The sequence below is a fragment of the Tympanuchus pallidicinctus genome, unplaced genomic scaffold, assembly GCF_026119805.1.
Source record: "Tympanuchus pallidicinctus isolate F22 unplaced genomic scaffold, pur_lepc_1.0 scaffold8, whole genome shotgun sequence".
In the NCBI taxonomy this organism is placed as follows: domain Eukaryota; kingdom Metazoa; phylum Chordata; class Aves; order Galliformes; family Phasianidae; genus Tympanuchus; species Tympanuchus pallidicinctus.
Genome location: NW_026294802.1, coordinates 22,531,382 through 22,558,188, shown reverse-complemented (window position 1 = coordinate 22,558,188; position 26,807 = coordinate 22,531,382). Strand labels below are relative to the sequence as shown.

Below are 26,807 nucleotides of genomic sequence, written 5' to 3'. Positions count from 1 at the left end.
TTCACGGTAGCAGAAAAAAAAAAAAAAGATGTTCTTCATCTGTACGTTTGGCAGTAGATTAAAAATTGCTAGTTGACACAGTACTTTAAAAATACTAGGATCTGCATTATATGACAACAGCTGAATATTTTCAGAGCAGCTAAAGGTCATTGAGCTGTAATGTCTGCTAGTTGCTTGATAAACTGAAGTTTTAACTTTTTGTTTTCTTAGGGCTTTTTTTTTTTCCTTGTTCAAGCATACTATTCCTAATGTTTTATCTCCTACAGTTAAAACAAAGAAGTCTTACAAATGTATAAGTCATTATATTTTAGGACTTTAAATATAACTGAAGTCACCTTTTTGCCCTGTTTATATAGTTGAAGGTACGTTTTCAGTGGTCATTGCACTACTGAGAATCCCTTCTGTTGCAGTAATAGATTGCAAACTCTTTCAGATTTACCTTCACATTTTGGAGTCCTAGATGTATATAGTCTCAGTCATGCTCAGAAGTCTGTTCACATGGATAACTTTTGTTTTTTGAATTGTTTTCATGACTTGTGACAAATTGCAGGAGTTACCAACTGCATTTTTTTAATTTTTTTTACTGAGAAGCATGCTAGGCCTTCAGATTCCAGGGAACATTTAGATAATTTGCAATTGTCACCACAAGCACTTTGGCAGTGTATTGACAGACCACATTCATACTCAACGGAAAATACCCACTGTCATAGAAGGTAAGTAAAGTATTTGAAGGTGGGGGGAAGGACTAAGGAAGGGGGAGGATGCTGGTTTTTTTATCCCATTCTGATTAGTTGATTTTTATTTTATAGACATCATAAGGAAGAGAAATTAAGACTGTTTTCTGATGCTTTTTTTTTTAAATGATATTACCTTAAAAACTAGGTATCTTAAGTGTAATTATAATTTTTCATTAATTAAGCATATGTGGATATACACATACATTTTATGTATGTGTTTGACTATAATTCACAAAAAAAAAGAGTTTGTATAATAACATGTAGATGTTGAAATACATATTTCTGAGACTAGATAAAGATTAAAAGGGATTTCTTACACAGCTGTATTCTTTTGGAGAGAAAGGACTGAAATATGCTTTGATTAATTGAAATGTAAACATTTCAAATTAATGGCAGTCTTTTATTAGTCTCTGAGATAAAGTTTTCCTGGAGTATTAAAATAGATTTGTTTTGTATTATCTCCAAGCTTCCAGAGGCACAAACAACATACATAATAATAAAAGCTGCAAAATAGTCACACAATACCCTTTCTTATGAATCAACCTTTAAATATCACTCCTATAATTTGTTTTCAGTTCAGAGAAGGGAACAATGTCACAGAACTCTGACTTAAAAGAAAAAAAGTTTTCATTCAGGTCTGATAAAGAAGAGAAAATTTCAGAAGAATGGTATGTTAAACTTCTGTTTCTTTTTTGTTTGTTTGTTTGTTTGTTTGTTTTTTTGTTATTTCCTTCTGGTAAGAGATCTGGTAGGAAATAGGTGCAGTATATTTGGCTGTCATACCTTGCTTATTTTATGTTCCACTTTTCAAGAATCCATTTTCTACCAAAGTAAAAGTTATTGCAGTTTCTTTTAAAAGTGTCTAAGAAACCAGCTTTATACATTATAATTTTAAGATAAGCATTGCAGGAATCTGTATAATTCATAATATTTTTTACTATGCATACGAAATACTAAAAACTTACACTCTTTTTGAAAAGTACATTATAAAATGCATTGCAGATGATCTAATGTAATGTATGTGAAGTTTAGTATGTTGTTTCCTTCCCATAGGGGTTTTAAAGATATTTCTACTGCACAACTAATGCTGAAGAGGGCCCATAAAATGAAGCCCAGAAAATACAGTAATAAAAATGTGGGTAAGTCAACACATAAATAATTATTGTAGTAAGTAGATGTTTCTATTCTTAAATCTCAAAATAGAGCATCTCTTTTAAAAAGGTTGCTTGCACAGCATTAAACATTAATTTGAATTAAGGGGAATGTGATTTAGTAAAGACAGGTTACACTTTAAATGTCCATAAAGACATCATTTTCTTTCAGGGATAAATTACTCATTTTTTTATAATAAATTCTGATAAAAATGAGTATTTTACAGCTGTATTAAACAGACTTTGTCTTTTTTCTCATGTATCTCTTTTCTTTATATATATATATATTTTCTAGAATTTGTACTTCTTATATTTTTCTTATGATAGAATCAAGTTAAAATTATTTACTTCCTCAGGTTAATTTTGCATTTATTTCCTATGATTAAAATGTTGTCCTTAGAATAAAATTTGTGTAATATTATTCATATCTCCATAACAAGCTTGTTTGATTGTGCAAGAACTTTTGCCCCCCCCAAAAAAAACAGCCGGATATAACTGGTATAATGTTGGAAAAATTTTTGCTTATCATGGATGCATAAAATTCTTTAGAAATTCTAATGTAAATTCTAAACAGAGCAGGCATTACTACATCTTGCTGAGCTTAAACACTGTCTACAATTTGTAACAATTCTAAATTTCTTGAAGATGCATTAGCACAGCAATACAGAATTTCTTACTTAACTTTGAATTTCTTAGGTTATTTGGATTTTATATTAGACTCCGAAAGTGAACTTTTGTTCCTTTTAAGATATCTGGAAGCCTTGTCTCGCTTTCAGCTGGTGTCTGCTACACTACTGTAATACTTAGTGTTTATCCTTTTCCTCTCCAAAGGAAAACTCTCTTACCAGTAACTGACAGCATGAGATGGTAATTCTTGCTCCATAAGAGTCTTAAAAAAGGCAAAAGCCAGCTGGAGAGGACCTCAACTCCTAGAACCAAAGGAAAATGATTAAGATGTTTCATAGGAGTCAGCAAATAATTTTTGCTTTGAGTTTAGAATTTAAGGCAACAGAGCAACACAAAACAAGCAAACAAAACAACTAAGACCAACAACCACAGAAGTATAAAACCCAGAACCCCAGAACAGATGATCTCACTATACAGTATAATTTGTTAAATTAACAACAGTCAAAATAAAAACCTGGGGGACTATATTATTTCTTATTACACTTTAAATAAATGACCATTAATCTACATTTTTCTAGTAGCAGAAATGAAAAGCTACTGGTGTTGTTGCTATGTATTCCATGTAGCAGTATAATCTGGGAATTCAGGCCTTGGATGAGAATCCCATGGTTCTAATTGCTGTTCAATTATGGAACAAAATGCAGGCTTTCTTACATGTGAATTTACAAATTGAATTTTCTGTTAGATGCTCATCTGTCACAATGCTACTTTTCTTTATCAGCTCTTTAAAGTTGGTACAGATACATGCTAGTGTTTTTCTATGTTTTATGGCAAGCTTTGAATTTTTTCAGTTTCACATATTGTCATGACATTGTTTAGTAAATGTGGCAGATCAGGCAGTAACTATTCTCTCCATATTGTTTCTATAATATTTCTTGGATTTGTCCAACTAATCTTCTATATTTGAAATCTGCCAGACAATGTGTATTAAATTATGTCCTTGGTTTCTAGATTGCCCACACAGATAATTGTCTAATAAGCCACATTTAAATGAGTATGCAAGAATCCAGGAATATGTTTATATGATTTTGAACTATTGCACACTTTAACAGTTCTCTGTGTGAAATCTGAAACATTTGATTGCTTGTCATCAAAGCATATGTACAGTTCATTTCCCCATCTCTCTCAGAGACTGAAAAGCACCGGTATTATAAACTAATCTTTGTAATATTGCCTACATTTGGGACTAGATAAAGAAAAAGGCTCATTTTTAATAACAAAAGAGCTGTAGGCAATGGATGAGGTGATCTAGGTAGGTACAAATTCAGTAGTCTGGCACTGAGTTAAATCCCTAAAGATTATTTCACAAAGACTGAGATAAATCTTCTGATAGAAATCCCCTAGTAAAACAATTTCCATCATTTCCCTCTGTTCTCAGTTCATGCATTTCTGATGTCTTTGTGCACAAGTAAATATTTGAGAAAAGTAGAATAATTCTAACAATTTCACGTGACTTCACTTGAAAGTCCTTGGTATAGATTAATTTTGTACTGGCTGGATTTTTCAGAATTGAATGGTAAGCTCGATTAAGGGAAAATGACATTTCAAAAATGTATTGGAGCAACTTCAGTAGACCATCATAGGAAAACAGTGTGCTATTGTAGAAATTGCTTTTTTACTTGAAAATGGTTGGGAATGTTCAATTACATTCCGTCTTAAGATATTTTAGTCAATTTTGAATGGTTGTATTTGGTTGCCTGTGGAAGAAAGACACTGTCTTTCACTTTAGTGCAACTACCTTTGTAACTTAGAAGTCCTTTTGTCAATTCTGTATCTTATCAACAGTGTCTCCAAACATATTGCACTCTAATCCATGTGTAGTATTCATTACGACCATCTATATTCCATGTATGAAAATATTAATTTATACTTCAGTTACAATATCTTTGTAACTTCTGTCATTTAAAAGTTCAGACAGAGCTTTTAAAATATAGCATATTATTATTTTAATAGTTCTTTTTTTTCAAAATCTTACTTCAATCTGTTGTCTCAAACGTGCTACTCTGAAGATCACAAACTTAATACAGGTTTATTTTTTATTTGAGATGAATGCCAAAACAGATGTAATTAGTCCTTATGTGCAAAATGAATATATCTATAAAGCTAGTAATCCAGTTATAAATGATTTTAATATTCTCACCTTAAAATTAATTGAGCTTATTTACTATACTTCTTCAGTCATTTCATTGAGTCTCCCTGATGTGGTTAGTAAAAGTGGGGTAAAATGACTTCAAATCTGGCATCTTCTGAATTAATTTGGGAGCTGCAAACATCACACAACAAGAAGAGAAACTTTTTCCTAGACAACTGGAGTTTAAAAAAAAGTCTAAGGTGTCACTGGTTCTGCCTCAGGAAGTAGGCATGGACTAAATTACTTTCATCGATATTTTCAACTATGTTCTAGTTAGTCTGCTTTGCTGCTTTGTGAGAAGTTAGCACTATCAGAACACACAGTTAAACAAAAACTGCTGCACTATGGATTACCAAATATATATGTGTGTATATATATATGTATATATATATATATATTTTTCCCAATGTCTTCTGTAAGGATTGGAAAATGGTTATCTTATTGTCTGCATGTTTAGCCTCAAAACATAACTAATAAACTGCCCTCTGATAACATTCTTTAGGTGTAAGTAACTTGATTTAGACCACTGAATACTTACGGTCCAAAGCTTTTAGAAATAGTACTTGTTTAATTGAGTTTAAAGCTTGAGTTTCAAGCTTTAAAAACAGAATTTTGAAATATTTTGTGCAAATTTATACTTTTGAAATTATTTTCAATTTTGAGATAAGCTAGCAAAATAAGGATCAATGGTGTTAAATTCTGGTAGGACAGTGAGCTTGAATCTCAGTTACACATGTATTTATGTAGCTTTTTTTTAGAAAATGCAACCTTCTGTGAATATAAAACCAACGCTTAAAGGTCTTTTCAATTATTAAGTGTCTAAAAGGTGAAAAACTGCTTGAAGGAATGAATGAGCCAAGACTGACCTTTGATTTTAACTTGTTCTTTTCGTCTAGACCCAGCTGTGCGCCTGGCGTTGTTCAAAAAAAATGAAAATAAACATCTCCATGTGAAACCACCAAAGATACAGTCTGTAAAAGCTGGTTACTTTGAAGGTATGAGCAAGAATTTCACTTTGTTTGTATGCATATAAGCATATATGTCCCCTAATGTCTTTTAAACAAGTCTACTTGAAATATACAACAATATGAAGAAATTGAAGAAGGTAGGATTTTAAGGTCCTTATCAATTCCTCAATGTTTCAAGTTACAGAAGTGAAGAATTTCAATTTCAATTCATTTGAGGGAGTGTGTTCCAAGATATTAATTCATAATGAACTGGCACACTTTTTATTTATTTATTATTATTACTAATTTACTTTCAAGGACATAAAAGCATGCCACAGAGGAATGAAGTAGCTAATTTTGTAAATGAAATATCACTTCAAATTTTTCATTTCATAGTCATCTTTTCTCAAGGTAGCCATTATACCTGATGATTGATGACATTTTTTAAAAGCAGTTATTTTGACAAATATTCTCTAAAAACCCAACATTTGACAGAAGACAAAAAAAAAAAAAAAAAAAGGCTTGAACATGCAAATGTGTTTACTTCAACAAGCAAAAATGATTTTCTTTCCAAAAATCCATAAATGCTAATTTAGTTCATTAACTTATGAGATTACTGATAAAGCTCTCTTTGGTTTCAATACATGTGAATACAAGTGAAATTTTAAAATACCCTTCTGTTGAGAATATGAGCATTTCTAGAGCTCTTTTTTTGCTATTTTCATTCCTTGTGCAACTCAATTCTGTATTCAGAAAAGTGCCGCCTTTGCCATTTTATCACTTTTTATGACATAACTATACAATACCATACTTATTCCCACTTCTATAAGGCAAAAGAAAAACAAGATAATTCACATTTACAGATTAGTAAAAGAAGTTAAACCTGAGACAGGTATGCAACTGCGCTGGGTATATCTTAAATGAATTCTGTCAATGAACTTAGTTATATGAAGGGCCAAATTTGTCTCACATTCATGAGTCCATACTCAGATTTAGCTGGAAACAGTTCTTGTGAAATTCTGAAGAGGAAAGATGTATTTGCTTCTCTGTTTTCCTTGCATTCAAGCATGAATTTGTATAAAATATGGAGTCTATATATGTGAGGCCTGATTTACCATTTCTTACACTGTCAGAATCACAGAAGGGCCTGGGTTGTAAGGATGCTTAGAGATTATCTACTTCAACTCCTCTGCCATGAGCAGAGCTGCCACCTACTAGATCCATCTGATCAATTTCCACTGAGTTTTATGTGTTCCAATGGCATATGTTTATATGCTACCATTTGTTGAAGTCATCGTGTGCTGATGATGGACGTGCAAACTGTTTCTGTGTCCTTTCAACCATAAGCATGATTGTTCAAAGCCGTATCAAAGAGAGAAACTTGATCCCAGACTAAGAACCTGTCTTTAGCCTACCTTTCCTGCCACTGGTTTATCTGTTTCTGCCTGTAAATGTTTTCTTCATTGTGGAAAGCCGATATATATATATATACTAAAAATCATAGAAATTGTTTTTTTTAATACATGGAGAAAAGGCACTGTGGCAGATTAGATATCAAAAGGCAAGTGCTGTACTGGCAATCTTGAACTTTGTCGTTCATTTCAAGAATGATTATACTTCTTTGGACAGCTAATAAGCATGTCTTCTTTCATCTACTTTATATAAGATGCTTACTTACATGCTATCTGGTGAGCTTCAAGAAGACAAACTGTTCTGTTTGACCAAAATATGAGATTGTCCTTTTACCTGAGGCATTGCTACTACGGATAGCATGGTCAGAAAACACCAGAATGTTTATCTGAATCTAAAGTGCAGTATGGAGCATTAACTGGCATACCTCTCAGTCAGAATTCAGATATTTTAAAGTTAGAATTTGGATAACATCTTACATGTTATCTACTTCAAATCAAAGGACTTGCGTGATGATTTCAGAGTTATGTCACCAGTCATTTCTGCCCTCGCTCACAGAAAAATTTCCTTCCTATTTCACCTCTCTCACTTTTTAACCATTTCTTCCTCTTTTTCCTGGAATAAATTTCTTTGGGTCTGTTCTGCAGTACAAATTATTTCCATAACAGGAAGTTGGAATTACTTCATTCTTTATCCATAAAACTTGTGGACACGATGTTCTAAGTCAAGAGAGAATACAGTCCAATTCATTTTGCAGTGGAAATAAACTTCCTGGATGTAACTGTTTAATCCCTTTTACCTTCACAGACTGGTAGTCAATGCTCTGGCAGAAAATGTGAACTCCAGTCAGTCTCCTGCATAAAGTAGTGAATATAATTCAAAGAAAAGGAAAAAACTGTGTTCTATACATTCCCACTTTATTTCTTTAAAGTGGGAAATGAGGGAAGAAACTTTAGCATCAATAGTAAGTACACATATGTTATCTGTTAAATAACAGATTCACTACTTTTGAAAGGAGATGCCCTCGGAAGTGAAACAATTAGACCAGTTTTAGATTTTCAAACTGGAACACATCATGGTAATGAATATTTAGGAGGTAATCTAGTTAAAGTGTAGGATGAATGTCTTTTGGCTTCATTGCCTCTTTAGCTTGTGTTTAACAATACAAATAGAAAAAAAGATTTAAAAATAAGAGCTATAAAATAAAGAGTGGAAAGGAATGAGCTTAATATCTCTCACAGAAAGCATCTTTATGCCTTAATTAAACATATTTATTTTTACATATAGTTTGTCTTGAGTCTGTAAATAATTAAAATGTCAGCTCTAAATAAAAATATTGTTTTATCTGTTGAGATATGATTTTCCACTGTTTATTGTTTCAGAGATTATTGAATGGTATACAGTTAGTAGACAATGGAAATATAGCCAGGCCATGAGACTTAATTGTTTAAAGTGTTATAAAAGGAATGATTTTTATGAAGATCACCTTGTTTCCAAACAGGAGGAAGTGACAGGGAAAATAAATGTTGATATCCAATTTTTAAAACTTGTGGAATTCTTTGATCCTATGAGACAATTAATGCATTTTTATTTTTATATACACATTGTAAGAAAATAATGAGATTGAGGAGATATATGTGAAAATATCTTTTAAAATTTGAGTGACATATTATATTTGTTAATATGAGTCATCATCTTTTGTTCAGCAGTGTTATAATAATCTCCTAAGAGAACCTTTTTTTCACATCTGTACCATGATAGCACGCAAGATAGTCATAAGCAAATTCCCTTGTACTACATGCTTCATTAACACATAAGGAAGCATTATTCCTACAAACAAGAGCATACCATTTAAAAATACAAGCAATGTATGAAGGCATGGGAATGCAATTAAATGTGTGTTTGTATTGTATATGTATATGTATGTGTGTATGCATGTATATACATGTGTGCATACACACATTTATGCATATACACTGACTATAAATTGACAAGAGTTAAATAGTACAGTCTTTCTTTGCTTTTCCATTTGTTCTGAAATAAAATAATGAACAATTACTCTTTAGAGTCATCTGTAGTATCATTGTGCATTTTATAATATGAATGCTGCCTGTCAATCTGTTTTAGTTTCTTTAAAATTAGTTTAATGCATGTAGTCATATAGGTTAGTTGAAACTTAAATTCAAATACATAATATTTTTGGGCTGTGATCATATATAGTGACCATTTTAGCTTCTAGGCCACAGAGAATGCTAGCGTGCTCTACTGCTTCTCTTAAGACACTGGTTTGATCAAAAACTCTGACTTGTTATCTGGCAAGCTTCACATCTAAGAAGAGGCTCAGGGAAGACCTCATTGCACTCTACAACTTCCTGAAGGAAGGTTGGGGTGAAGAGGGGTTTGGTCTCTTCTCACAGGCAACAAACAGGACCCGGGGAAATGGCTGCAGGTTGTATCAGAAGAGGTTTAGATTAAATATGAGGAAAAACTTTTTCTCTGAGAGAGTGGTCAGGCACTGGAATGGCCTACCCAGAGAGTGTGTGGAGTCGCCGTCCCTGGCAGTGTTCAAGAGGCATCTGGATGAGGAGTTGCGAGATATGGTTTAGTGCTTGTGGTAGCAATGGTGATGAGGAGACAGTTGGACTGGATGATCTCATAGGTCATTTCCAAACTTGTGATTCTATGATTCTATGATTTTGTTTGGGTGGACATTTCCTGGAATTATGTGTGAAATATTATGAGGTACTGCTTCTTCTGGTGTCATTGGGTTATGCTTCCAGACAAGTTGTTGAGTTTCATTTAGTACAAGCTAGCGTGATATGTGTGATATGTGTGATATGTGTGATATGTTTTGTAGACAGTGATATTTCAATGGTTTCAAAATCTTGAAAAAGTTATAAAAAACACACACCAAAAAAAAAAAAAATCCTTCATTTCCTATTTTATGGCAAAGTGTGTTTTTAGGAAATTTTACTGCTGCTTCTCTTGTTATTTGAAGGCTGTTTCAGTCATTAATGTAGTATAAAATAGCCTAAATTATTTTGGATCAAGTCAATCAGAAATTGAAAGAAGAATCTGTCTTTGGCTATTCTTTTCTTGGGCAGTTCCAATTAGTCTTGACTGAATGTGTAACTGAGCATTTCTATCAGCTATAGGTCGATAATTACAGGGTGTGTAATTCCATTTATACAAAGGAAGGATGTCTACTTCTACAGTGTGACTGCTTTATCCTGGTGCAGTAGTACAAAACTACAGAAGGAGGCCCCTTGCCTAGCACATTGTTTTGCTACAATCTTTGGAAGCAGTATTTTGGAGTCCTCTTTAATCTAGGTACCTCAACAGTTTTGTTGGATTATCCAAATAGTTTCTGTTCAATTCAATTGAATGAAAACCTGGATTCCAATCTGTAGAGCAAGTTCAAAGATGCAGATCACATGGGAGAGTCCAGTCAAGTTATCTAAGTGTTTATTATTTGCATATGATTCACCTAAATGACTGCTGTGTTTCTCAGAATTTCATATACTATGTTCTCATTGATTTAGTAGATTAAGTAATTTATTAAAACGTTGTTTTTGTTTTTGTTTTTTTTGTCATATTTTGTCATAGCCATCAGTGATATGTGTACCATACAGTTCAAATAAGTGGAAAGAATATAACTTGACTTCACCCCGGGATGCATACGATAACCATTGCCAGGAAGTTTAGTTATATTAAAAAGGCATTGGAATGAGTTGTCAGGATACTGCAACTTGGGAATTTGTACTTCCTATTGGTAGTACTATATTTCCTTTCATTTTACGCTCACTGGTGACTAATCACTGAAAAGTGAAAAATAGGTATATTAAAACATCCTTCACCAATATGATTTTGATAATTAACTTTACAGGTTGTTTTTTATTATGGAAATACTTATCCATTTCCCTTTAAATTGCAAGTAGATACAACACTTCATACTTGAACGAGAAAAAGACTTAAAATGATCTTGTGGTTATGTCTTATTGAAAGCTAAATATCAGAAATCCATTTAATATTTTCTAGTTTTCATCTTTCTGGTACTTCACAATTATGAAACTCATTGTCATTCCAAGTGAGAATATGTAGCAGAGCATTCTTATAGTTTGTTATTACTCATGCTAATTGGAAAATAGAACATGAGATTTTGGAAAGTGGTAATTGTAAGATCTCCTTTGAGTTAATTATGTAGGCTTATTACAATATTTCAACATAATGATAAACAATTTCTTAGATATTCTATATTAACGACACTGAAGAAAAATATGTATGTTATTAAATAGAATTTACATTGATTCAGATCAATGGTGCTTTTAAATATCTGTGTGAGAGTTAAGAGAAAGCACTGAGGGTAGAATGCTAATATTAAACTTAAGGTATACTTAAGTAAGTTAAGTAACTAGACTTAAGTAAAGCAATTTTAAGTTACTAGTTATTTAAGGGCAATTAAAAGTACACTGAACTGTAGCTAATAGCTCTTTGTTGGCTGTTTTCATCTTTTAAAAATTAGTTATTTTCATTGGAAAAAAAAATAGTATCAACGCCCAGGAGGCGGTTTGTAAATTTTATGTTGTTTGTAAACATCCATTTCTAAATTAAATCATCATTAATTTATCTGTGGTCTGAAAGGGATTATTAACCACATTCTAAATCTGATGTTCCTGCAGTCCTACTGTCAGAATTGCCATGTTTACAGTAAGATGCACATATTACATATCTCCTGGGCGTCAAATTTGTATGCCAGATTAGGGAAGCTGTTTCTTAAACCATGTGGCACTGACAAAATTGACAGAATTACACATTTCTAAAGAATCTAAGGTCTGTGTGATGAAATGTGATGAAAATGTGTTACAGAAACAAGTAGTATGGAAGAGAATCTATCTTTTAAAATCAGAATTCTTTGGCTTTGTTTCTTATTATTTAGTGTGAGCTCACACAACAGAACTCTCACATTGAAATATTTTCTCATTTTAAGGAATTAATGGCTCTCCACCAACCCTTTAACATGTAAAATGAGTAGGTTACTTATGTCCAGTACATCCAAAAAGAGCCAGGATAAAATAAACATAAGGAGTTGGATATCTTGGAAAAAATCTGTCATGGGTTTGGGTTAATCATCTCCAGAAGAAATTCAACTTGATGCCTGAAATGTAAGACTTCTTGGAGAAAGCAGTAAAGCCTGAGGCAGTGTTGATCTGAAGGAGTGCTCTCCATGGGTCAGAGCTGCTCTGCTGGCAGAGTGCAAACCTAGTTCACAACAGCGGTACGCTGAAAAGTTGTAAAGGACTGCAGGGGCCTTACAGTGCACGCACTCAAGCTTCAGTTACATAGTTTCAGTGGTCCAGTTTCTTATTATAAAACAAAACTAAAAAATAAAATCTGGGCCTAATTTTCCAGCCTCCTGTCCATCAATAATAATGTACGGTTTTTTTTCACTATTCATGGAATGAAGCAATCCTGAAATTATAGTGTAGGTTTAAAAATGAATGCATAAAATGTCATTTATGTACATTCAGGCAGTAAAGTTCAGCATCTGAATACTTATAAATCATATAAACATAAGATATTTTTATTAACATTTTTAAGTTTAACATTAAATGATTTTTATTTTTTATTTTTTATTTTTTTTCTGAGAGAGAGATAATAAGATTTTTATCCTTGCCTGAAATTCTTCAATAGAAAATTTGGGCCATAGATACTTACTGTTATAAACTCTCACTGTGTTTCTTATCTTTAGTGTTCCACTGTTCTAATATTATGGGTTTACAATTTTGACCACATATTTCACCTGCATGTGTGTTAGCTCTTTGTTGTTTTGCAGATTTGTGATTTGTGGTGGTGTATATTCTCTGACCTAGACAGATTATTTGTTCCAACAAACTTATTTAGATTTTTATACAATATATAAGCTCTGTCACCTTTGCTTTCCCACCAGAGTAATTCACCAACCTTTAACTAAAAGGAACTTCACATTAAGGGGAAGAAAAAGTACTACTGCTATTTTGCTAATGACTACCCAGTGATGAGCTCAGAAGGAATGAGATTTCACTCAAAATGTCATCAGAGGTTGATAAGAAGTTTATGTCATTGTTGAATAAGATAGCTCAATAGTTTGGATAGTTTTATCTTTTGAGTTTTTTGCACTACTTTTTCTGTTTTCCTTGAAGTGAGTGTTCACAAGCTAAGTAGTATAGCTATCTGCTCAGCCAGTATATGCATAAATAAGTTGACTCCATATTCAGATGCACAGCATTTTATTCTACATAAGGCAATCATTTTGGATGAAAAGACCCCTGAGTACTGAAGCATTTCAAATCCTTTTCCATTTGACCATTCAATGACCTGATAACTATTTCCTGTCCCTGAGTAAGGTTGTGACCCAGGTCTTAGAGTGCAAAAGACAGATAATTTTAGAAACAAGTTAAATCCAAATGGATTTGGTTGGAGGGGGTAAGGGAGAGAAAATTTGGCTAAATTCCTCTAAAATAAAGTGTTAAAGCACTTGGATTTGGTAAGCCTCATTGAAAACAGTTATTGAATTTATTGCCATTTGTTTGGATGTCTGGAGACTGATCAATATTGAAATTGTTTGTTTGTTTGTTTTGCTTTCACTAAAAAATATCCAAATGCAAGCAATTCTTTTTACACTGAAAAAAAAAAAAAATTGCTAGTGAAGATGTCATTAAAAGGTATGTTTAGGTATATCCCAAGCATTTTCTGGCGTAAATATTTCAAGCATTAAATTGATCTTGGTAAGTGAATTATATTTTAACATAGGCCACAAAAAGTGTGTCCATAGAAATATCACAGCTGTTGCATTGCACAAAAGTTTATCTTGCAAAAGTACTTGCATTTTATGTGGAGCTATGAACAAAGAATATAATGTATACTTAGAGTCAGTTATAGGTACAAATTTTGTTTCAATTGCACAGCATGATGCTATGTTTAATAGCAATGTCTCTGCAAACTTTTCAGAAGTGTACTTAAGAGGCCTTTATTCCAGAATCTTTCATTGATTTAAGAATATATTTTTTCAGTTTTCTTATGTAGAAGTTCTTATTATATAGGAGTGCTAAGGAGAACTGGTAGTATTTGTAAGGTCAGAGATCTACAGTATTCCAATAAGGCTACTTTTCATATGACAATGCATTTAATATTGACGCACCTCTTAATATTTTCTTTTTTAATAACTATCTTTTTATATTTTTATAATTATCTGTTGTGAGTCAGACAGATAATTTATTTTGGTAATACACAACATTTTTCAAGCAAAACATTTTTTTTTTTTTTAATTGAAATCCAGTTATTAAAAAAAATCATGCCATTCAAGGCTAACTCTAAGAGCAAATTCCTGTACCTACAGATTACGTGTTTCATGTAATCTATAAAAATAGGCAGTATGTATGTTAGATGATTTTTCAAGGAATCGTAGGAGTGCTTATAACTAATTCAAATATTGTATTTCACAACTGTCATTAAGGAAGGAGAATATGATTTACCTTACGTTTTATAAATGGTTTCTAAGAGCAAACTGATTATCAAGCTTACTAAAATTGACTGTGGAAAGTCATTTCCCTAAAGCGCTTTCATGCTTTTTATTTTTTCATATTTATCAAGCTCAGTAATTTTTCAAATTATGAAAATAACAGAGATCTCTTTATAAAATATAGAATTTAATTTTAAAAAATTTGAAAGTTAAATTTGCTTCAGTATCTGATGGTATATACTTTGTGATTGAGAAATTAGTAGAGAATATAAAAAGAAAAGAAGCTATGTGCTACTAAGGCATAAAGTTCTGATTTAACCTACCAATGACCTGACTTTGTTTGTTCAGATGACAGTTCTAAAAGTGTGCAGAGAATATTCCCCTTTAATACAGTTATTTGCCGCAAGCCCTGACCTCACTGCCTGTAAGGGAGCAGGTCTGAATTGGCCCTTTCTCTGATATCGTGACATTGCTTCTGTTGCCTCGATTGTGACCTCTGATTGCATGATACCCCTGAGAGTTCAATTTAATAAGCGTGACTCCTGACTCTTAGCCAGGTCTGCCTTCTTAGGTTTTGTCAGACTCTGTAGACCAGAGTACAAGCATATGCTATAACATTGCATAGGCTGTCATCATACTGTGTGAGTTGTGTGCACTGTATTCAGTGTTCTCTTTCAAAGATATTTCATTTATTGCAAATGGAAAAATTTATTAAAAATATTTGTAATAAATTTTAATAATTTATTTATGTATCATTAAAACTGCTCAGTATTTTTTATATATATTGCTTTGCAAATAGTTACTACTATTTCAATGTTTTACTAAGTATGCATGTTATGTATATGTCATGCTAATTCCTTTCTTTGAAATTTGTTTTGTTTCCCCAATGAGAGCATTATATGTTTCTGTGACTTCCAATAAGCAATGCGTTTGTTCATTACAGAAGTGTTTGAGGTGAATTCCCTTTTTTTTGTTGCATAATTAATACAGTTGCACAATGAGACAGTACTGACAAGCACCCTGAGCATTATGTGATGTAGTTATTCATGACGAGTTAGGTGAAAACTGAAGAATCTGATTGGAATTTGGGTGAAGGTAAGCAAAATCAAAACTTCCTAAGTATCATTGAAAATTACTAGGTTTTGTGACTATTTTGCTACCTCATTGTACTCTTTTCTCCTGTTTTCCTTCTCTTCTAACCAGAATCGTGAAGGAGACTCCGTTCAAAGACCCAGCTGCCTTGAGGATGATGATGCTGTTCAGACGTTGCTTCAGTTTTAGTATTCCTAGATGCATTCGCTGAAGTAGACTGTGGAGAAGTTTAAACATTTGAAAGACAGTTTAAGAACTGACAAGTGGCAGAAGTTTATTTGTTTACTAAAGTATATTTTTTTGTATTCTCATTCCTATTTCATGTACCTTTTTCAAGCCTCTATATCAGTATCTCTAATGTACTGTTTCTAATATACTGTATTTAGGTTTCCAGACAAGAGAAGCAGAAAAATCTTGCTTCAGCAATAGAATATTTGCCCACTTTTATGGTTGCATTAAGGGAATTTATGTAAATACTTTTTTATATTTCTCCATTTCAACTGTTTTAAAGAATTCTATTTACCCTTCTACTCAGATTCTTTTGTTTTACAATTGATATGTCATGTATGGAATGGAAACTATATTAGAATCTTTCTTACAAAATATGTTTTCCAATATGAGGCATTATCTTTTCACATTCAAACTTCCTAATAAAATGCTTTTCATTCTTTGTAATAGTGAGCATTACAAATCCTACCTACTTTGGTCAAGTAAATCGTTTTTAATTGTTTCATTTTGCTTTGTATTTTGTTTTGCTTTATGTATCTTTTGTAAGAATTCTTGTGTAAGTGAATATAATTGTAATCACCTTGTTTAGTTTACAAAATTGTGAAACCTTTGATTATCTGTTGCCTTATTCTGTAGTAAATTTTATAAGGTTAACTATTGAAGTTCTTTAATATATCAAGTATATGTTCACTCACTTAATTGGACTTCATGGACTTTCACTCTTTTTTGGACCCTGTGCTAATTTCAAGTGCCTAGGTAAGTAGCTGCAAGTAAGCAAAATTGAACAACTGACAAAACAAATGATACTTTGAGGTTTATTAGCCATTCAGAATCATCATGCTGTTTAACTTATTTATATGTCAGTTGGTGAGCAGTTTAGCTCAGAAATTTAGAAAGAAGGAGACTAATTTAAACACCTACTTTAGGAGTAAAATATTACCAATCAATCTTAGGGACAATAAAATTATGTTCAGTAGTAAAACTGGAGTGGTTGCTTGTTTGTTTTCTCATTAAAAATAATTTAAATGAAGGTCAAAACAAAAGTCACTAATGGAACAGAAAAGGAATTTATTCCTTTTTCTTCATTCAGTGAGGTGAATTATTGCAACCTCCTTGCATAAATAGATATGATGCCATCGTAACAATAACTGCTTCAAAATCAATATAATCAAGTTACATTCCTATAGGGCCAAATACTCTCGAGTGTGTGTTTTTTAACTAAAATCATATATATTGTGTTTAAGTTACTGCACTTTTCATGTGTGTACAAGCTGAAAACTTCAATCCAGTCAGTAAAGAACTCTGTAAAACTGATAAGCTCTTTGAGCCACATCAATTAACAATTAAACTGAGGCAAGTCTCCAGCAAATCATGGTTTAATTTTTTTGTTGTTTGTTTGTTTGTTTTACTTTTTTTCCCTCTACCTGTCCTTTTTTACAAATGAGATTCCCTTTTATGAATAAATCCATGAAACAGTGGAATTTCACATTGTTTATTTTCTTCCGTGATGTATCAACCAATTAAATATAACTTATTAAGAACTGGTATTTGATGTCTGTATTTATTTTTTTTTCCTTTTAAGTCTCTTGTATTTATAGTTATTTTTAAGAATGAAGATAAATATGTAAGAATTTTACCCACTTGGGATTTGCCTCTCTTTAGATGTAGTCTGTCTGAGACTTTTTTTTCCATTCAGTTCAATAAGCATTAAATCAAGCCTTGTTTATACAGTGTTTGACATAATGGCAAACCTGATCTTCAGTGGTACTTCTGGGTCTTACTAAAAAAGTAGATTAAACAACAGCCTTGGACTTAATCTGTGTAGATTTTTTGTATGTATTTAAGAATGTAAAGTTGTTCTACTGTTATGCATTACTGCACTGACAAATTTAGGAATTGTCCTGGTGCCTTCATCAAATGCCAAGAGCTATTTCCATTCAGCATCAGAATGTAAGCCAGAAGTAGTTTCACCCACATGGGATAAATAGCTTTAAACTGAAAATGGTATGTATACATAATAAATAGAGTTGATGACCAATTTATAAGTATTCATAATTGAACTACATATTCACATTAACACAAGAATTTCATTACATTTTATTTTCAGTGTTATTCTGCATTGCTAAGTATCAGTCATATATGATGCTTGTGAATATCAAAAGTGTTGAGGAATGTAAGTTCTTAAAAACAAGTTCACATATTATTCAGGTAACTATCTAGAGAATATATTTATTATCAAGGATAAACATAATTAAGACTTTTTAATATGTACATTCTCAAGCTGTGATAATAAGATTACATATTTTAATTTCCTGCTTATGAAAGTTATGAGGTAATATGGAATAAGTCAGCTTTACAAACTTAATATTGCTCCTGAATATTTATTTATTTATTTATTCTTGGCAGAGATGCCTTCTTATGACAAATCAGTCTCAAATGATTTTTTTTTGTCGTGTTTGGACTTTTCTGTCCCTGTCTTCTAAGTCCTTCAGTATAAATAAAACTTACCCTAATGGTTATCACACAGTAAAATTTACTCTTGCTTTGTATTTGTTGCATACTTCATGGTGAGCGACATAGTAGTTACAACCTTCTGAAATCTTACAATATGTTGTGGAATTTTTTTCCTTTTTAAACAATTTCTGTGGAAGATCTGGTGTCTTAATTCATTTTGATTGGTTTATTGAATGTAAAGAATGATATTTATCTTACTTGGCCTCAATACAAAGTGATTATTTTTTGTCACTTGAAAATGCTGTCTCAATAATGAGTAACTAAGCGTGTTCTTGACTGTTTCTTGAATGCATATGCTAATCTTAAGAAATGGGAACTTATAAAATGATGTAAATCTAAAGATCTACTAAAAATGTTATAGAATTATTCATTTTCTCTTGAGCAATATGAACTCCATTTTTTGTTGGGAGCTTCCATCCCTAGGGGGTTTAATAATTGCCACAGAATATGAGAAGAACAGGAGATGGAGTTTGTACTAGGCTGATTTTGGGAATGATAAAGAATGTGAATGTAGGCAGTAAGAACAAACATAGGCTCAATCTGATTCCACCTACTTTACTCCTTACTCCTTTTCTCCTAGATAACACTGGACAAAACATTTTGTAGTTTAATTTTTTACTTTTTAAATTTCTTTAATTCTTCAAGAGCCTTGACTATCCAAAGATTTTTGAGTATCTCTTAGCTGTACTCTCAATTTATTCTTTTGACCCTGTTGATGAAAATTGCTTATGCTGAGTTGCTGAAGTGGTTAATACATTGTCTACAGAACACCCTGTACTACACATGGGAATAATGTGAAAGAACAACGTAGTGCTATAAGGCTTAGTATATACTTCCTGTAAAAGACTTGTAAAAACCTGGGTGGATCTTGAAGAGTGCTGTTTGCAGGAGGCAGCAGTTTGTGTCAGGAATTGGCCTCCTTATGGTTAGGATACCACTTCAGTAGTTTTTTTTTAGAGCTGTTTTGTAATCTTAAGCAGGAACCAACTTAGTTTGGCAAACATGAAGCTATTAATATATTAAAAGTCTGTTCATGGGTGGCAGATGCCACCATTAAACCACTGCACTACTTTATTTTTAATTTCTTCCTCTTCCCAATTCGATCTTCAAGTCCTTTCACGAGAGTAACTGCCTGAATCACTTCAGAACAGTCAAAAATCAGAAAAAAAATTAAAATCAGTAATTGCATATGTGAGAGCTTCTGATACATCACTCAGATTAAACATTTCTTTAGGCTTACAGATAAGATCGGAAAGATGGTGCAGGTCTTAAAGAATGGCATGAAATGAAGCTGATATTGTTAACATTGAAATTACGGAAGACGAATTAGAAATTACATGTAACATAAATGATGGAGTGAGCAAAGTACTGACTGCCCATAAAGTCATGCAAGTTGGATAGACCATGAGGAACAGTTTAAAGCTATCTTGAAGTCAGTGTCAGGAAAGTAAAGCTTATGAAAAAAAATCGAAGGGAAATGTACTATGTCCACCAAAAAAGATCTTGGCAATTTTATGTAGAATAAAATTTTGTAGTTTGCGCTATATCTGTATTATCAGACAGCTGTGGTGAAATATATTAAATAACCAGAAAATGCTGAATGAAGAATTAATTGGCAATATTGCAATATAAATAGAGAGAATTCAATAAAGTGTCTTAAAAGTGTATCATTGAATATAAAGACCTGAATTTGTTTCAAGATGGGGTATCGAACAAATCAAGAATAACCAATTGGCTATTTATCAGTACTGATTGCTATTGACCAACAGTAGTGGTGCTACAGAAGGCAGGAACAAGCAGTGAAAGAGGAAAGAATATTTGTGAAGTCCCAAGTATAAAATTTTGTTTTCCTTGAATTCAGAAGCTGAAATTTGTACAATTTCAGTGGTTTAGGAAACTCCGTGAAAAGATTCAGCTTTTGCATAATCTAATAATAAGAGTTCAGAAAGATAACACATCTGGGAGAGGCTGAAGTATGTTAACTACTGACACAGAACAAAATAAGTAGGTGAAGTTTTATTAGTGATATGAATCACCCTGAAATAGATCATAATGTAGAAGACAGAAAGTAGGGAAGAAAATAGGGAGAAGAAGGGGAGCCAAAAAAAATAAAACAAAACTATGGTCTTAAGGCATTTTACTCATGAATGGTAAACACCTGAATTCCAGGAAGGAAGAATGAATTTGAGGTTGAGGTCAAAAACAGTTACACAGTGAAAAGGAGATAATTGCAATAGCAGATGAAGAATTTAGAGAGATGAATGTTCACAGAAGGAAGAGTGATATAGTAGACATTTTTTTATTGAAAAGAATCTGAAATATCTGGTAAAAACAGAGAAATAGCAAAAGTTTCAGGAATACAAACACTGAGAAATAATTGTATTTTTTTTCTTTCTTTGTTTTTATAATTTTTGAAGCACATACTCCTGTGGGTTAATCAGCATTCCTATATTCAAAACTTCTTGTGATGTAATTTATAATACGTGTGAAAGCATCAAAAAATTTTGCAGACGATTACTTGATCTGGTATTCTTTTAAAAAACATCTGTTGCATCTTTTATTCATCTGTGCACTCAAATGCTGATATAAAAAATATCTCCGTATTTCATTCATTCTGGCCCCAGATATGCAAATTATTTTCTTCAAAGTTACTCAAATGAAAAAGTATAACTACCCAATCTTTCTGTGTCACAAACAGGTTTATATATTCTTAAGGTAGGAATGTGTTTTGTTATCTGAAAATTGTGAGTTGTAGATGAAGAAAGATGATCTAGGGATATTATAATTTTAAGTGAAGAAAACTTTGCATCAGTTACTGACACACGGTGCTACCAACTGTCTGGAAATCTTAGGAATATTGGTAATGTATACACTGAGTACCTGTGAATAGGCTAAAGACCACTCCAAATATCACTCATTTTTGAAAAACCAAAATTATAGGCATGTTGTGATTGCTCTTTAATACTTAAGAGAATCCAGTAACTTTTGACAAAGTGGACTTGCAACAAATGTGTCAAACTTTCTATGGGAGAAGAAATTCTCATTTCTCCTACACTTTAGCATAAGTTTTGTTATTTGGTCTTTTAATTATTTTCTGGTTTGTTAACAAATTTTTCAGGTTTTTACCTTGATATCAATGTTATCACGTCATTCTTGCTTTCTGTTCTGAAGTTATACAGATTGTAACAGAAGTAATGTCCTTTTCGGTTGACTTTAAGTATGGAGAAAATGAAATAAAATATTAGATTTTAGGTTTAGTATTTTTAGACTCTTTTACTAGTGTTTATTATAACTTTATGGAAAGCCTGAAATATTATAAAACTCCTTTGGAAGTGGGGGGATATATATAATTTTAATATTTATTCAGACTAATCTTTTTATAGATTTGATACACTTCCACACAAGCTCATATACGCTCTCGGGATATATATTGCTGAATGGTAATCTGTACCAGAATACTGACAGATAACAATGTCAATGTCTTAATAGCACTGACATGAATTTTATACCCAACTCAGCTACTTAATTCCCTTATTAAAAGAACCATTTCCAGATTACATATTGAGAAAATTAACTCTGGTCACAGATTTTTTATATTAAGGGAGGAAAACTTAGGATCTTGAATAAATTCTGAGCCCTTCTTTCATATCATAGATCTTAGTTTTCTTAGTCTGTAACTTTATTTGTATGGTACTCAGTATGAAGCGAATTCTGAACTGAATTAAATAGCCCTCTAAACTCAAAATTTAACCATATCTATTTGAACATAGTGCAGACTTCACACAGTTCTGTTTCAATAAATATTTATCACATTAAAGCTAAAACTTCTGTCTTCCCATCATCAACCAAAATAGATTTAAACAAACTGCACTGAGTCAGGTTCCTCAGCACAACTTTGCATAAAATTTGGCAAAGAGTTCAGTTGCTAACATGGTTTCAGAGCAGTCAGACTTTGTGTTTTCTGGACATAAAATCTAAAAATGAAAATGCAAATCTGAAAGATTGCTCTGAATGTAGATATTGTGTAATCATCTTTTTTCTTTTGTGTACTGGTTTTCTCTTAACACATGTGCCTGCAGTGAGAAACTTGAGTGTGAGATACTTCTAAGACTGTGGAAAGCATGCATTTGGAATACCCTTTAGCTTGATTTGAGTCTCAGGCTTCTATATCCTAAACTATAATTCTGCGGTATGTTTCAGCCTCCTTTTTAAAGCTGATTGCTTCAACACAAGGTGCCTCAATCTTGAAGAAAGAAAAAAATATTATCTAGAACTTCACCAACAGTTCATAGATTCTTAGGCCTTCTCCTATAACTAACAAGAGATTATCCAGATATAGTATAATGTTAAATGTTTAAAAAACACCATATTTTAAACTGGACAATAGTTATGCTGTCTCAGAGCACACTCTGCAAACAAAAAATATGACAGACTGAAGTTTACATTTTTCTGGATTCTAAAATTAAAGTTTTTATGGGTTAACATGTTGATTTGAAGACCTGGAAAACAATCTGTTCTTTTCCCAAAATGTTCAGTTCCATGGACATTGCAGTTGCCCTGATTCTCCTGAGTAAGTGTTCTCTACTCAGATGCTCAAATTCTTCAGAAAAATGGCAAAAGGTGCCCCTGACTCAGGTCTGAGTGTGTAGAATGTGTAGAGATTATTAATTTGTAACACCTAAAAATCATTACTGTACTATTACCAGTTGTAAGTCTATTCCAATGGTAAATTATTATTACCGTGTGTGTTGTAAAAAAAATCCAAAAGATTGAAAGCTTAGAAACGATAATCCAATGAGTGTACAATACTTTAAATACTTCTGAGATGAATTTTTTTTTTTGACAGAGTTTTACCTTCTTTGATGTGTTCCTTTCTTCTTTGATATTCTAAGAGTTGTCTGGCTTTAACAATTAAAGATTATAGATCTGATCCATTTCAAAGTTGCAGAATGCTTACAGGTCTTATGAACCTCTGTGGAATTTGTGAGTGTTAATACTACTACGAAATCAGGTCCAGGTTTTAAAAAAGCCAGAGCCCTAATTTAAGAAAGCTATCAGGCAAATGCATGTTAATGATAATGATACATGAGATTTTCAAACACATGGTGTTCATAACTGGAATGGGAAAGTGATAATGCTGTGTTTTAATTCATAGCATAGTATTTCCATAAGAATTATATAGAGAGAGGTGGATATTTGAATGTGACTGGATACGTTTCAAATTAAAATATAGAATAATGTTGTCTGCACTTTTGGGGCACTTTTTTGTTTTGATCACTTTCTCATTTCAATAATATTTCAATAATTCTAGTATGAATGTGTATATGATACAATTTTAGTAAGTAAATTGTGTTTCAAACATAATTAAGTCAGAAATTCCAACTGAAACTAAGGTGCATTATTAACAATCATTTCAGAAGAAAAAAGAAACTTGCTAACTCAAAAATACACTTTTTATAAGTTTTGTCATAGCTTATTGTATGTATATTTTCTTTTATCACTAACTCTCAGACTCAGGCATGAATTTGTAATACGGGTTTTAAACCCCTGAGAGATTTCCCTTGTAAAGGAGGAGAAGGATACAAGGACTTTAGCAAATGCATAGTTAATACTGGTTATTTTACCAGGAAGAAGTAATTCTCCCGAGAAAGACAGGTAATACTGAGCCAAACTTTTCTATAAATACAGATAACAAGGAACCTAGAGTTAATTACTGTTTAAGCTTATTGTTCCTCACTGGAGAATGTGTGCCAACATAACAGGAGTCTGTATCTCCTAGACTGGTCTTATAAAGTCACATAAAATGTTTCGTACTCCTGTTAGAAATCAGATTTTTTTTTTTTTTTCATCTGAAGAGATATAAGTGTGCCAGTGTAGCTGTAAACTTGGAATGTACAAATGTTCAAAATATCAGAAACCTTTACTCCAGAACTAGGAACACCAAAAATGAATATTATAAACCTAGGAAAGAAGTGGCTTTTGCTTTATTCAAGGAAGATGAAGTCTGTTATTAGAAGTTTTTTCTATTTTAATATTTGGAAGTGACACTGCTTGATCTTTTTAGAATGATGTCATATCTTCATTTTGGTAGATTCAGTGACACTCCATCCAAGATTTTAATTTTGTCTTCCTGAGAATGTATGCAATAGCAAGGACATACATTCTTTATATCTGCTAAGGGTAATTTTTTTCACCTAATTACTAGGCTGATGATCACAATCAAGACATTTATGACTTCATATTATGGATAAGGCAGTTCAACAGGTTCAGCCTCAGGAGTGGATTTGTTTGAATAAACATTCCCTATACTGATAAAAATGGAAAATACAACATAAAGACAATTTTATTTCAAGCTATGATATAAGAAGTTACAATACTTTGACAACATTTCCTTAGAGCCAAAAGATGAAAGCAGTGGCCCCACTGCAGTGCCAGATAAAATGGAATTGAGAAACTACAATTTTCTGCTCATGCAAAGAGAATTATAATTTTTATTCCAGGAAAAGGATAAAAAGTACTACAGATAATGTAGCAACTCTCTCACAAGACCTTTTTTCCTCACTAGGTGAAAAAGAAGAATTTACTCAGCTGGATACTACTTTAGATGAGAAACTACAGAGGAGAAAAGACTTTACGTACCAATGGCTTCGTACACAGCATTTGGATTATGAAACAGCAAGTTCAAAAAATATGAAGGGGTGAGATCATCGCCTTTAAATTAATTTTTTTATAATTGTAAATTTATTTTGTAAAGTGTAACCTAAGTTAATAGTAATGAAACAAACGTGACTACGTAGTTAGCAGATCCTACACTGTATTTTTAGGTTCCAGACATGGTACTTTTTAGGAATGTTTTAGTCACTGAGTAGATACTTCTTCCACAGTGATGATGAAATGATACACAGAACCTTATGATAAACTATAATTGTAGGTTGACTTCAGCAGTGCAGTCGGTTTTGTATTGTAAGTAGTATAGGAAGGAGAACTTCATATACCTTGCAACTTTAATGGTATGTATTATGTTTTTATGCAATTAGATCAACTGTAACATTACCTATATTGACCGATTCAATTAAGGAAGTAAAACACCCACTTTTTAACTAGATACTGTGTATTAATATAATAATAATATTTTGTCACCAAACATAAAACCTTCTTTTACATATTCATGATGTATATTAATAACGTAATAAACATACTCTCTACTTTGTTATTAAAGTGTAATATCAATACTGTTAAAGAAAAGATTAATTTTTTTCCCTAAACTACCATTAAGACGTATGTAAGTATATAAATACAATATAAACCATTGATATCTCTGTGAAATCATTAATAGACACACTGTCAGGCATCTCTAATAGAATTAAACAAGATCGTAAGTAGGCAAGAATTTTAACTTCATTTTCATTTAAAAAGTTATTTGATTATTAATGAAATTGACTACATATTATTATGTTTTATATGGAAGAATATTCCACATTTCTAAACTGTTGAAAACGCAAGGAAATACATGTAGCAGATATTCTTCAGAATATATGTCAGTTGTGTTCCGTAGTAGTGAGAGTTCAAGAACTTGTTTCAAATAGCTGTCATGAAAACATGGAACAGAACATATAATGATGTTTGAAATAAGATGTAGAAAGTTATAAAGTTTTTTTGTTTGATTGGTTGGTTGTTAATGTTATCGTGTTATCTCTGCAAGTCGGTGCTGTACACTAATCTTTGTACTGTCATTTTTAATATTATGTTACCTTTTCTGCATGTAGCAAAACTTCAGTGGAACATCACTGATAGACTGTTTAGAACAGCTGATACATTTATGCAACTGAAAACTATTTTATTCTTATAGAAAATGAAAATTGATATAGTTACCGTTTATGTCAGTGCATGTACATGCAGCCATATGTTGTATTTATTGATGTATACAATTTGAAATTAGTGTTTTATGATTGAATGAACAGCAAATTCTTAATTCTAATACTAGGCACTATTAATTATAATATTAATTTCTCTGATACTTTAACATGTATTTTAACCTTGAAATTGTTTTAAATGCCATAATTGCTAATTTGCTAGATTTGAACTGGAATGTTTCTTTGAAACAATTTTGCATAGGTATTTTAATGAACCCATTGCAGTAATATTTATTAAAATTTCCATTCTACATTTTTCCTAGCTGTTGTTTTTTGCCTGAGTTGAATCATGTGATTTGCAACAGTGGACAAGTACAACTTGTGGTAAGAACTTGTTTCCATGTTAAATTCTGCTGAATTCAGCTAGGCCTTTGATGGCATTTTCAAATGTGTATTTGGTATAAAAACAAGCAGGAGGGTTTTTTTTTATTGAGTATAATTCTTTAATGTTGTCTCTGTTTCACAATCAAGTTAAATCATTGATGGAGACCAGAGGAAA

At 32.0% G+C, this 26,807-nt stretch overlaps 1 protein-coding gene across 1 annotated transcript in view; it reads left to right on the top strand.

Moving 5' to 3' along the window:
* Nucleotides 1-26,807, top strand: part of LRRIQ1 (leucine rich repeats and IQ motif containing 1) — a 97,215-nt gene that overhangs the window by 51,707 nt on the left and 18,701 nt on the right. Inside the window, exons 19-24 of the mRNA XM_052669005.1 lie at nt 592-713; nt 1,313-1,405; nt 1,791-1,876; nt 5,603-5,701; nt 24,961-25,093; nt 26,572-26,632. Of these exons, the coding sequence (XP_052524965.1) occupies nt 592-713; nt 1,313-1,405; nt 1,791-1,876; nt 5,603-5,701; nt 24,961-25,093; nt 26,572-26,632 (594 nt within the window). The remainder of the gene's footprint in view (nt 1-591; nt 714-1,312; nt 1,406-1,790; nt 1,877-5,602; nt 5,702-24,960; nt 25,094-26,571; nt 26,633-26,807) is intronic.